The 15,302-nt window shown below is 28.8% G+C and overlaps 1 protein-coding gene across 1 annotated transcript in view; it reads right to left on the reverse strand.

Moving 5' to 3' along the window:
* LOC107164711 (nudix hydrolase 6) overlaps positions 1 to 15,297 on the reverse strand; it is a 31,931-nt gene extending 16,634 nt beyond the window's left edge. Inside the window, exons 1-2 of the mRNA XM_015512633.2 lie at positions 14,935 to 15,297; positions 14,665 to 14,777 (exon numbers count right to left, since the gene is read on the reverse strand). Coding sequence (XP_015368119.2) covers positions 14,665 to 14,777; positions 14,935 to 14,978 — 157 coding nt within the window. The 5' untranslated portion in view covers positions 14,979 to 15,297. The remainder of the gene's footprint in view (positions 1 to 14,664; positions 14,778 to 14,934) is intronic.
* Positions 15,298 to 15,302: the final 5 nt, after the last annotated feature.

Consider the following 15,302-nt stretch of genomic DNA (forward strand, 5'->3'; position numbering starts at 1 on the left):
CCCCTATGTGCGCCTATGACTTAGATATGTACTATATTAAATCGTCGGTAGATTTAAAAATAAAAATAATAATAATACAATAATACGGGCAATGGGGGGGGGGGCTTCAGCCCGTTAGCCCCCCCTGCCTTGCGTACGCCACTGAATGTGGCTATATAGTAGTTGTCAATATAATATAGTATATAATTAATAAAATAATAATTTTTATATTTGAATGGTTTAATAACATATGATCGCAAAGTGAGTTCTATTTGATTGGACAGTGATACTTAAGAGTGTAATCTAATACATTATTATTATTTTTATTATTATAGATACCGTACATTTAATAAAAAAATAAAAACAAAAGTCCAGTCCTAAGTATAATTTTGTTGTACCTATTGAGTACAGTTTGTTAAAATTATCTTCAGAAATGCTTGATAGGTACTGTCCATTCTGATTTGTCTGTATAGATAACTAGAAAGTCGGTTTCCTACAATTGGTGTACCTAATACTTCAAATACTTGGCAACTAGTAACTACACCAATAATTATATGGGCAAGTGTAGTGACCTCATGACGTTCGAGTATATTCATTATTATTTCATTAAACATTTTTATTATTAGTATGATATTGGTTGTTCCTTTGACTTGTGTTAAATTCATAATCATCGGGATGGGCAAAAATGACAATCAATAATCAATGTGCAACTTTACTGTTCCGACGGCAAAGCAAGTAATGGGAATGTAGCTTGGTAAAAATATAAAGTGTTTTGTGTGGCGTGGTGTTTGGCCTCATCACTAACGTGTTCTGAGGTCAAGCACGAGTTTTTTGTGACAAATTCTCGCCACATATTCAAGTGTTATAACCAACCTTATACTTCTCCCCACAGTAATAAACCTACTAAATATCCCAGGCTAACGACCTTAGATGTTGAAGCCTTAACTTCATTAAATAAAATAATTGTTTTGTTATGTCGTTCATAAATTTTATAAATTTATTATTTAAAATTTTTTAAAATTCAATATTTTTTGAATTTGCTGACATTAGTATATTTCTTAAATTATTTACTTATCATTATATAATATTAACAATTTTTGTCATATGTTTAATTAGCATAATTTTTTTGTTTTTTTTATTAAACTTTCCATAGGGATACAATAATATACAAATACTGAAATACTAACTATGTTATAATGTCAGAATAAATCTTAATTTAAGTTTATTACTAAAATATTATCGAAATAATATACATTAACATACTAAATAGATTATTAGTTTAAAAGTTTTGTAAAAATTATAACTATGGTAGACTTTCCATTTTCGTATCGGTGGGCCATACGTAGGCACAGAAATTATTATATTACGTTTGTATTATTATAAGGTACCCATGAATTGGCGGAGTGTGGACTGCGGAGTGTTACTCGCGACGTACGAAAACGAATTTTACGCGCTACAGTACACACACTGCATAAACCACACCGCGTTGACTACGAAATAACCCCACACACTACACCTCCTCGATATTATTATTATACTATTTTCAACATAGTTTCGAAAATATAGGGGTGAGAGACATTAAACTTGGCCGGCGCGATGTGTCGTGTATTCTGCAGTATTATATACCGTAAGTTATGCAATTTAAACACCCCAATTTCTAAAGTTGGAAATTATTATTATTATAATCAGGAAACCCTACCTATACAGGGGTTGTCGTATATTGCTGCATGTTTACAGTATGTACTGAGTGATTCATTTAAATGGCTAAACTGTTAAATTTACCGAGTAATTTTTTGTGTTTTGAAGAAAATGTTCTTTATAATAATATATAATGTTAGAAATAGTGTAGCAGGAGTTTATGCTATGACATCTTTACAAGAAAAATTTATTTTTATCATGGTGTTTCTAAGGTTGTTTAATTTTTTTTAATAAAGATCTTTATTTTAAATTCTTATAACCAGAAGTAGCATGCTGTTACAAATAAATTATTAAATAAGCTAATTTAATGTATATATTATATTATATCGAATAAATGTTTTGTTTTATTAAAATAATCTTAAATTTAGATGATCAGCGATTACAATGACAAGAAGAGGGGGAGGGGGGTTGCACCCCGTTTAAGTCATATGATCCACAAGTCCACTACTTCATATATTTAAATTGTATTATACTATACAATTTCGCATTTATATTGGTATAGTTAAATGGAACACTCTGTATATAAAAATTACATAAGTATATAATATATATATATATATACATATAATATCGTACATGAGTCATGAGTGTAGAGTGTTATACAGCGGTAGCCACTGACACGTAAATAATACCGTTGCCTTGATGAAACAGCTATAGTACTAATTTCCAAGTACATTGTACATACCCATATACAATGCAACCATGCAGGGTACCTAAGCAGATTGTTACAAGTCGTTCAAGAATCGAGGGCTGTCGTTCGACACGGGATGCATTACGTTACCATACGCGTCCCATATATAAATAGAGTGTATCACTACAGCTGTATAAGATGATTGTAATTGGTAATGTCTTATAGACCAGAATAATATTGTAAAAAATAATTGAATTGTCAAGTATTTGAAATAATCATATCATTAAATACATTATATTATTATATTATACAACTGTCGTATGATTTTGTTTTCAGACTTAGTTTATTTAATGTAATATAACTTTGCGAAATGTCTCGTATCTTTATTATTCGAAATTAACAACTGTCGAGAAGATTTAACGCATACGTCCTGGTTGCGACGACAATCTATTAGTATACCTACTCACGAAAGGGAAAAGTCTGAAATCTACTTTCCACGTTGATAAGATTAAAGCTTCACAGTTGGCATATTTTTAATTGTATCATTCATTTCAAGTTGCAAATAGTATCGATTTATATTTAGGTTTGTTCTGGAATAATTGTTCACTGACAATGGTAACAAGAGGAACGTATATTGTTATATACGTGAATACTGAATATATTATACAATTTTCTTTTTCAAGTTGTAAATATGGGTTCATTGTACATACATAAAAAGTATATACATTCATACGAATTCTTAAATCATATATTTACATACACTTCAATTTTCAGACACTATTATACAACCAGAACGAGTGTGCGATTGACAAATACACACAATCACTCTAAAACGGTATTTGTTTTTCACTATATTTTATAAAATAGATTGTTGTATAAGTGTACAACTAATTGGAATACATATATGTACACTATAGAGTGCCAGTGGATAAAAAACAATCAGAATATAAAGATGTTCAATATTTTTCATTTTTATTTATATACAAAAACGAAAATCATATATGATCATTAATGTTTTAAATATATTGCTATTCCAATAGAGAAATATTGGTATATAATAAATTGAATAATGTGTGTAATTTTAAAGTCTATAAAATATGTGACAATACACAGTTGGCATTATTTCACGACACGGTACATGAACACAAAGTCATAACAATATACTAATATATTATAGTATGTATATGATAGAGATGATTTTTAAATTGTGGGAGCACAGTAGTTTGAAATATAGTATATAAAGTTAAAAAATGTCCTGGAACTGCACTCTTCGCAGTTCGTTGTTTAGATTTTTTGAAAATGTGTAACTGTTTTGTGCGTAGAAAACCCGAAACAGCAAACTTTGATTATAGAGATTACTTCATCGTTGAACATATAACCTAGGGGAGTGATCGAAGACGAAACGGATAGATGTGTTAACAAGGGATACAGTGTACGTATAATAGTAAAAAGGGTGCCTACAGAACACAAAACAGGACGCAATGGTGAGAATAAGAGGGTCGGTCCCTCAAATAAATGAGAAGTACCGAAAGCATATAATTACTTTTTTTATGAAGTACTATAACTCAACGAGAGTATTACAACAATTTTAAAACTATATATATAATTTATTTTTGCTCTGTAGTATAATTGGGATATAATAATTAAAGTGCGAACACCGAAACGGTTTTGGTTTATATACCTATACAAAAATGTGTAGGTACTATTTGTTTTAGATTAACACGTGCAATATATTTCATAGCTATTCGAAGCAAATACAGGAATATATACCTACCTCCAAATATTTAAATTTTAAATCTAAATTAACATAGTTGTTTTAAAATAATAACGGAATTTTTTTATTTGCTTTGAGGTTAGCGGATACAACAACAGTTAAATGGTAAATTGGGTATGTAATGTTTTATTAAAAATGATTTGAAAAAATTATATACAAATACCTATACATAATCTAAAAACCTAAAACCAATATAGGTATCAAACAAAATAGTATTCAAAGCTATTATTTATTGATTATGACTCTTAATCTAAAAAAATAATTATAGTACATAATGAACTAATAAATGCTATACATTAAATAAATTATTGAATGCTTTAAAAAAACAAAATCCATTTTATGATTAATTATTCAATTGTAAATCAAAATATAAGTATTTATTGCTAATGAAATCAATTTGTAATTGTTAATATTCAGTGGCATTAGCCAATATTTTACTTGTGAAAAATATATGGTAGGTAATAATTTAAAATTTTATAAAGTTTTTGTTAAGCGATTTTTCTGATGGAAAAAAAAAGATTTATGTTGTATGCTATAATATAATGTCTGCTATAAACTTATCCTAGAAATAATGATAGAGTATAAATCTTGTTATAAACTTAGCAATTATATAATGATCCTTATATTTAAATGTGAAATATCTTAAATTAATATATTATTTACTACTTACGACGAAAATAGTTAATGTTTAATAGTGTTCAATTCATAATACAAATTCAATGAAAATAAAAAAAAAAATTTATTCAAGAATCACTCATAGGGCCTGCTATCCAAATGCATATTTTAACGGTTTTATTGTATATGTAATATACTGTAATAGGTATAATGTGCACGTTTAAGTGCATCATATTTCATATTTGTTAAGTGCTGAAAGTCCGGGTTCTAATTATTTACAATATATTATACAGTACATTACTATGCTGAACGTTATAATATATTATCAATGTACCTAACCTAACCTATGTAACATATGTATGTATATTAAATTACAATGTTATGTACTTTAGTATCATAATTTTCAGTTTAAACTATATTTTGTTAGTTATTATTAAATAATAACGAATATGACGATGGCAAATAAAAACGAATCTTTTAAATTTCATAAAATTAAAATACAATTGGTATCTAACTATTTTAATTAAAATAACGCAGAATTCAAATAAGTTTGTTCTGGGTATTTTAATTATTTGAATCATTATTAATTTTATTTTAAAGTGTATACAATTTAGAATGGTTTAGACTCTAAAAGATTAAATATTTATGATTTTATGGGTTTGATATTTTAAAAATAATTATCATAATGAAGAGAATAATTTTTTTTTGAGCTATCATAACATTATATTAAAATTTCATATTTATAGTTCATAAATTATTTATATCTTTCAATTTTGTTATATATACATATGTATGTATATTTAACACGTTGACCGCCATGAGCTCTTGTATGAGATCTCACCAGTTTACTCCCTGCCGCCAAGGGGGTTTTACTTGGCAACAGTTTTGACGATTTAAACAAATATTGATAAAAAAAAAACTAAAAATGATATCTGCAAGCTTATTACACCATCTGAAAGTGGCAACACTGTACTTTTCAAATCCGACAAAAAGTACCGAATATTGAGACTCTGTATGAGATCTCACCAAAAATCGATTTCGGTGAGATCTCATATGGAGTCTCGATATTCAGTACTAGTAATTGTTTTGAGATCTCAAATAAAATCTCATGGCGGTTATGAGTTACAAGAAAAAAAAAAACCGTGGCGGTCAACGTGTTAATAAAGCATTGATTAAAATAAAAAGTTTACTTTTTGGAGTTATATTATTCTTTTTAATGAAAAGATTGCTAAAAAAAAATTATTGATTTCATAAAAAACGGGTGTATTGTAAATTTAACAATTTTTTTGAACGTTTATAAATTATAATTAAAACAATAATGTTTAAAATAATCAAATAAACTTAATTTACAATTGAAAAATAAGGGGATATAAAACTTGAGTACACAGTCAACCTATAAATAGTGGTTACGGTACATACGTACAGAAAAAAAAACAAGTTTATTGCTAAATCAATACATTTCTCGATTTTGTAGGATGTTTATTGAATCTAAATTCTTCCAGATTAATAAGAACTTTAAATAAATACGTACAATAATAACGTCAAATTGACTCGTACAAGACATTCGTTCCACTCAAAATCCAAAACTATTAATAATTATGAATTTAATGTATATTTAATATTTTTTTTTTTTTTTTTTTTTTTTTTTTTTTTTTTATTAAGAGAAAAGCCTCGATAACGTGACCATTGGCTTATTTAATATTTATACATTTCATGATAGCTTATAATTTTACTTGGAAAATTTTAATGCAAAATGCATTATTAAATTGTATAAAAATCAACTCAGTTATTAATATTTATGGTCCTCAGAAGAATATAATACGTTAATAGTTATTATAAATTATTTACTTACGAATTACGATAATAAATTATACGTAATTTTATCTCATTTCAACTCCAGTAGAACAATACTTAGTTAACATTTACAAATTTAATTTACATTCATATCATAATAATAAGACTTTATTAAAGTATATTAAAATTTAATTATACAGTACAATTTATCTCAATATTTTTATTTTACGCTAAATTATTCAGTACAGTTTTTGTAAAATTATATTAATAACTTATTATTGAAAACAATTTAAGTGGTTGTCACTTGTCTTTAAAACTGTAAATTAATATCATACGACTTACGGTTACATTATTATAGTACCTAATAATAGTAGTTGAGGTAATAATTAAAGGCTTAATTAAAAAAATTGTGAAAATAGGTAATTGTTTGACTGTACCTACTATAGTAAGTTGTAGAGTATAAATAACCAGTTTTACCCTCATCATTGAGTACGTCACTTATGGAGTGAATAGTTAACGGCATAAACAGATTGTAGCATATAATTAATCTTAATATTTAGAAAAAGGCATTGTGTATAATATAAGGCAAGACATAATAATATATAGGTACGAAACAATTTCGCCTTACGCGTGAATATCCAAGTTCGTCAATATTCAAACTCTGACACTTATAAATTATTTGTCAATTTATGCTCAATTATTTTTTAAATTCCAGTAAATTAGGTATATGAATATTAAAAATGTATTTATATTTACAGAAGACAAATGTAACTCAAATAGCTCAAAAAGAAATAAAATGTTTTGAAGATAATACCATATCAATGTATCATATGTAGATTATATTAGTATTAACATTCAGAGTAGCTATATATATTGGTTATTTATTTTAGAAACACGCAACAAAACAAGAAAATCAATTTTGTCAATAACTGGTATTACGCAATTTTTTAATTTTTCCCGATTATTAATTAAAATAGGTACTAGTAATTTTTTATTACTATAAAATACCAACTCCATCCGTTTTCCAAACAAAAAATTATTAAAATAAAAAATTCAAGCATTTTTTCCACTGTAAAAGTGTATTCGACTTTTACAGTACAAAAAATCAATACATTCAGCTCCTCGCTCAGAATCTAAAATGTCTACATCTATATCGTATAAAATACAACAATCAACAATTCTAACCTAACGTACTACTATACGAGGTATTCAATTATTTATAAGATATTTTTCTATCTGATTTAATTCAATTGGATTTAGGAGCAAAAATGTTTATGTGGCTAGAGAACTAATTTCTGTTCTCTGAAAGCTTTTCATTCCAGTAGGTTTATCTAAAGAAGTATAGACGGGTCCCCAGATTGACGTTTAAACATATTGCCTATAAGCTTTAGAAAGTTTACCAAATAGTTAGAGTAATTAGGACTAAACCCTAGATAGAATCTAATGGTAGAAAATATTAAGGTTTTCAAAAGATTTAGAACCTTCTTATAGAGTATAAGTAAAGCTTTTTTCAAATAAATTCAATGATACTTTCAATTATAGTTTTGACATACCTAATGTATTTTGCTTTTGTAAGAACAATGATATTTTGGCAAAAAATTCGAGTGAAAATTTATTAATATATAAATACTATAGCATTTGCCTATTGTATTAAACTAAATTACTAAAAATATTTTAAAATGTATTACAATATTGTTGGAATTTTTAAAAAACTTAGCTGAACTGAAAAAAAGATTTTAATCACTTATTAATGTCTTAATGCTAAGATTGAACACATATTTTTGAATACCCACAAATTAGATTTATGTTAATTTATAATTTGAAATAAAAGATTTTTAATTTAATTAAGCAGCTTTTTTCTATAATGTATAATTTTGTCAAAATATTGTCTTCGTGTAACATGAAAATCACGTTGGACGTAACAAAATTAGTAAGAACTATGCATCAAGGTTTTAAATATTATGTTATTTTTCTACATTTTTTTAAAACTCGATCTAAAAGTGATATTGATTGGAGATGGATGAGAGAGAAACAACTGATCGTTGAATATTTTAAGGAAATAATTATTTTATGTATTCGTTTATAGAAACATCGACTGATCAAATTTGTATTGAGACTGACTTGAAAGACTTTTGCAATAAAAAAATGTAAGAAGGTGGTAAAATGGAGTTGAGCTTGAGGGAAAAGTAAGCTGAAACAATTTTTATACATTAACAAAACACATCATTGAACTAGCTATATACCTATATGAAAATTTCCTTTATGACCTTTGTTCAATACTAGAAACAGAAGACGGTTTAGATTTGATACATGAACATTTTTTTGAAGTTTCATTACTATTATTTATTATAAACATAACAAAACAAAAAGCCATGATTATCGATTATGCATTTGTATTTATACATAATATTATTATCAACTATAAAACGTTTTCAACTTCCGGTGAATATTTATACTTTAGTAGTCTCGTAGTTTTAATCTTATATTCTTTTAAGTAATGCCATTGATTATAAAATAGTCTATTCTATAATCAATGGTAATATATAAAATACAAATATGCCAACGCATTAAAAAATCAGTAAAATCATAATACTGGAAAACTCAAATAACTGCGAAACATATTTTTAAATGTTACTTGACATTTATTTTATATCTAAATTCTAAGCACATATTTAGTTGAATGTTGATAGATTGAATTACAATTTGTCAATATTATTGATGTAATAATTATTATGAAGTACTTTTAAATAAGGCAATTAATTATTGTTGGTAATCATTTTTACTTAAGTAAGTTATATTGTTTTAAATTTAAAAATTTGGAGCAAAATAATTTTGTTACGAAATAAAAGATAAGACTCAAAATAACAATAACTATGATTTCTAGATCTCCGTTATATATTATGAAAATATATATAACAATTCAAATGTGTATATTAAATTGATAACGGCTAAACTGGGTAGACGGTAATCTGTAAGGCTGTGAATAGTAATTACTTAAAATAAATGTGTGAATAATATTATAAAAATATTAACCCTTAAAATGGGTTTTCTATAAACTAAAAAATGTAATATAGTTACATATTATCACGCACAAGGTTTATCTACTAAATAGTAGTTTCGTATAAACAGCAATAATGTTTAGTTTGATGTTTAATTAATAAGCCGTTTAATTGGTACAAGAAACCTTGAATACCAAATATAATTTATGTGATAGACAGTGCTCGAATTGGGGGGGGGACGCAGGGGGACGGAGCTCCCCTTCAAATTTTAATTTTTTTTAGCGTACCCCTTCTTATATTTTTAATTTGAACGGGGGGACGGTACGTCTCCCGTGTAAATTATTATTGAAAAACTTGTATTATCAATTTGAAAAAAATATGCGATAAATTGTAAAATTCATTAATGATAAAAATAAAAAAAAAAAGATAATTTATTATTATAATCACGGACCACAGACTATAAATCTTAGTCAGTTATTATAATACAGGCTTACATATACTGATATACTAATAATGTGTATAAATAATGTATAATATATCGAGATTAAGATTAAAAATTCATGTTATCGGATGGTCGGTAACACTGTAAACAGTACCTATGTAGTTCATAATATCTATGTCTAATAATAATTATAGCATTATTGTTATGCTCATGAGTTGAGGTCGGTGTTTATCGATTATTGTTTAATTATAACATTTCTTTTTGTACACTACTGCAGTACTGCTAATCAATTGTATAATATTATATAAGATCTACGAAGACTAGAATATTCTTGTATTCATGATAAAATCTATGACTGCACTGCCATCCACAAGATAATAAATGTTGGTTAATTTATGACATGTGTAATACACTCAATTACTTAATGACTTAAATGTATTGGACCCAAAAAATTGGCCAGATCAATTTGATATACAGTATGGCGACTCTGCAGTAAGAAGATTAGCCAATGTGTTTCAAGTTGATGAAAGATCTGCGATAAATGGATTTCGGGAGTTTAAAGATCTCAAGGATAGTTCAACAGTTTTAGATTTAAGACCATTATTAACTGCAATTAAAACTGTAGCAATATCATCCAGTGAATGCGAAAGAGCTTTCAGTTCAATGAACAATATAGTTACTACTAAAAGAAATGCTTTGAACCCGACAAGTATTTCTTCTCTCATGTTGATTAATTGTGTAGGGCCACCAGTGCACATGTTTGTACCTGAGCCTTATGTTGCATCATGGATACAGAAAGGCAAACGATGTGCTGATGAAGTTAACTGCCCTAAACGACAAAATATTGAAGTGAACCATTCATATGTAGAGCTATGGAATATATTAAAAATTTAAAAATTTAAATAATGTATAAAATATGTTAAAATAAAATAAAAGATTTGTTTGTAATTTAATAATATTTATTTATTGTTGTAGTGTAACCTTTGTTTAATTTTAATGATTGTTTGACTTGTGTTGAAAATACTACATGGGGGGTGTGGGGGGCGAAGCCCCCCACGGGTTAGTTTGGTTTAAATCATTGAGTGGAACGCTAAATTTTTATAAGTCCTTTAGCACCCCTTCTATTATATTTCCAATTCGAGCACTGGTGATAGAGTCTATCATCAGATAGACATAGAAAACAACTTATTTAGGTGTAATAAACTAATATGCTGCAGTATTAGAGGAAAATATTTTATCAAGATAAAGTAATGAAACAAATTTATGTTTGAGTAATTTTTACATTTTATATGCATACAATTATTTTAAATTATTCACATTAGAATATTTATAATGAATAATAATGATAGTATTCAATATTACGATAATGATTTAATAATGTCAATATGGAAAATAATATTACATTACAAATCTCTTGCGAATAATACCATATTTTTTCAAGTATTTTAATTGTAATGGACAAATTAAGAATGTAAATATATTTCTTATACGTTTTATGTAAATATATAATGAATAATGATAAACAAATCCTAATTTGAATTGACTTTAGAGAATCTATAAAATAATATTTTTTCGGATGTCTAATTGTGGCAAATGGGCACTCCTTAAAATAAAGTCAAATATTAGCAAAATAGTATGAATAATAATATAGATGTAGTCATGCATAATATATGTTATTTGTACCTACATAATATAGATTATAGACTCTTATAATTAATGTTATTTTTATTAATTGCTAGTCCACTTATAATTTTAATAAATTCCGTGATGGATTATATGAATATCAATAATAAATCTCTGACTCTCTGTATATCACAAGATTAGGTACATATTGACATCTTTAACTTATAATTAATTAGTTTTATTTGCAAATAGTTTAATGTTACAGTTCTTCACGAAATTGCCTACATATCGTATTAAATAGTTATTTATTAGATATTTATAATATAGACGGTTTAAAGATGTTGTAAAAATAATTAAATTGTATATTAAAATATTACTAATAGTACGATTGTTAAAATTGTATCAGTTATCGGACTAACATGAAAAAGCAAAGAGAGCATAATTAAAAAAAAAATACAAGGCATTACAATTTATAATTCATGTTGTAAGCTTAATATATGAATCATAGTATATTTATCTTAATTATTAAATATTTAAATATAATACAACTTTGTCTAATCAGCAGAAGTAGTTTCTATCAGTGATCGACTGCTATTATATAATATTTATGTCGAATATATGTATATATACAGATATACTGCTAGATATTTGTAAGTTATAGGCAATGATACAGAGTGAAGATTTAGGAGGGGCCATTCATTTAAAACTTCACAGGAATATCTTTCTCGTATATTTTAAATAATAAAAAATTAAATATAATGCAATACCAATATATTATTGTATAAATAGATAATATATAATGTTATCTAATATATGGTCAATAATTGAATCATTTTATTTTTCTGTCTTTTATCAAACCTACTCAGTGTACAAAGAATATGTATAGATTGTAGATTTCGTGAATAGAATTTAAAAAAAAAAGTATTTCCGACAAAAAATAAGGAGACGTGTTTGTGCAACAAGGGGGGAGGAGACATGATCCCCTCAATCACCTCTCTGTATCAGTGTCTGGTTATGTCCACAACTTTATTATTGTTATAACACCTGCTATATGGAATTGTTATACCAACCTATAAAACTCTATTTGGATTTTATCTATCACAAAATATTAATTAGGTAGAACATTATTTTTTTTATACAGTTTGGAGGTATGTATTATGTAATTATGATACGTTGATACATGAACCTAGTAACTACATATTCTAGAATTGATATTAATATAAGTGGATATAAGTATATAGTAATTGGTACATTAGAGTATTAGATATAAGTATATAGTAGTTGGTACATTAGAGTATTAGATATAATATAGTTTTGATAGATAATTTATATTATATTACATATTTTGTGTAATAGGTATAACGTATTTTTAATTCCATCACTATATATTATGACAAATAACAGCTTGATGTTAGTCAAAACTTAACAGTCAACATACATATTACTATATCATTACTTATACCATATTCCTTACTATAAGATTAATATCGTACACAGTTTCTTGACAGAACACAATTGTAAGCATAACGCATAAGTACATAAAAAATAAATGGGATAAATTTAGATAATTTAAATTATTAAATAGCCACTGCCGGGCATATTTGAGCTTATTACAAATAGTTGGTATTGGTACCTTTCCTAACATAAATTTTTACATTTTTTCTCTGTGCGTAAAAAGAGAAAACTAGTTTTTTAGTCCATGGCGATTTCGATATTATTATAACGAATTCCTCTAGGGAAAAAAATCATTACGGTTTAATAACCATTTCAGGTATAACGCGCGACGATAATATTGAACATCTGCATACCTTATAATAACTTAAAAGTTATAATACGCTACAGCTGGCAGTCGCTATATAATATATGTATAGGTAATCTGGTAATGCCACGATATTGCGGAATGCCATTTTAATGGACACGTGTTGGTAAAAATTTATCAAGGGTCATCAGAATTAATAATTTCCGGACGTTTATGTTACCGATTTTTAATATTTTGACATCTTTACGAATCCAAGAGGAAAAAACACAGTTAGGAATAAAAAAAAACACGAATTATGAGTGACTTTTGAACCATATGGTGTGCGGGCGAAGTATAGGTATATGTATAATTGTACGCATCAAAGACGGTCTTCGTCGAAACACACACGCACAGCATCTCGGCCGGGTCGGGAAGCGTAGTTACAATAATATGTACTGGGTGTACCATCATGTTAGTCTTCAAATCCAAATTTTAAAACTTAAATATTTAACTATTTATAATCTTGATGGAAATTTGGTTATTCGATACCTAAAATACATGCATAATTATAAGTTATAACTCTATAAAGTGACTCATGGGCCATCTTATATTTTTATGAAACATAAAACAAAATATTTGAAAATATACAACTATTGTATCCAAATGTATAACTAACGTGAATCTTCGACAAAATAACGATTTTCAAAACACCAAAGTCATATTTTAAAAATATCCAACAGAAAAATGTTCATTGCAACGGGACTAACACGGTTAAACACCCTGTATGTACAAATTGTACAATTGTACAATACTATGAATAATTATTATTTCCTATACGTGTATGTGTGTGAGTGCAGAGAGACTGGCGAGAGATGACGAGCGCGCGGGCGCCGCCACTGATGCCGTTTCTCGGGTACTCGCGGTGCCACCAACCGAACCGGTTCGTCGTCCGTCGCCGGCGAGACGGCGACCATGCCGTGAGCCCGACAACGACGAGGGCAACACGAGTTACACGACCGTTTTGACTTTGACACACACGTCACACACTCATACACACACGTCACGTTCGACCATGACGATTTCCCGGCAAGAATAACGGCCGTCGCGGCGTCGTCTGCGAATAATGGTTACGCGCGTGCCGGTTCGAGAACGGTCAGCATCGTCAGTAGTCGCGGACTCGCGATTACGTAGCGTCTGTAGCTTACGTGCCGCCAATACGATTTGAACCGGACGTATAACCCACTATCACTATAATGTATATAATAAATAATAAAGAGGGCTGCGATCGCGTTTGGGAACCAATGGCGGTGGTACGGACGCGACGCGGCGTCCTTGAAACAATCTATAGAAAAAAAAAATGCAAAAAATTACTCGCAAGCTTGGGACCGAATTCCGCCGGTTTCTCTTGTTCCGTGGCGGCTATGGTGGATTTGACGACGACGCCTCTGTGTCTGTCCACGTGACCGGCGAACGTCGACATTTTTCTGCGAAAACGAAAAGAAATCGAGCTATACAGAATGGAATTGCCACACAAAACAATAAATCGGAAAATATGATATAATATAAATATCGTAATTTCCTTCTCGCCCCCCCCCTCTCGCCACCCTTAGTTCCACGCCCGTAAGTATTTCGTTTAGGTACCTGACGGTCGCGTATAACGACAGCGGCGGTTGTCTGGAAACCATGTAAGCAGCGCGTCCGCTGCTGTGCGCGAGTCTGTGCACGTTTTAACCTGTTGCCCGCGTGCAAAAAGGGACGTCCGCGGCGGCGGCGGAGACCAGGAAGACCGAACGAGCAGCCGAGCGGCAAGCGAGAGGGACAGACGGTGAGATGGGCCGCGTGCGGGAGCGAGACACCGGCGAGAAAAAAGACGGGCGGTGCAACGGAGAAGGAGCGCGTGTATAATATACAGTGTGGATGCGTAAAAAAAATAAAGAAAGAATGTGGTGCCGGGTACGTCGAACGAATGTGGGTGGGGGGCGACGCGGTGGGGCAAGCGGCGGCGGCGG

The sequence above is a fragment of the Diuraphis noxia genome, unplaced genomic scaffold (genome assembly GCF_037042655.1).
Source record: "Diuraphis noxia isolate RWA-SAM2 unplaced genomic scaffold, SU_Dnox_SAM2 contig0002, whole genome shotgun sequence".
NCBI classification, from domain to species: Eukaryota; Metazoa; Arthropoda; class Insecta; order Hemiptera; family Aphididae; genus Diuraphis; species Diuraphis noxia.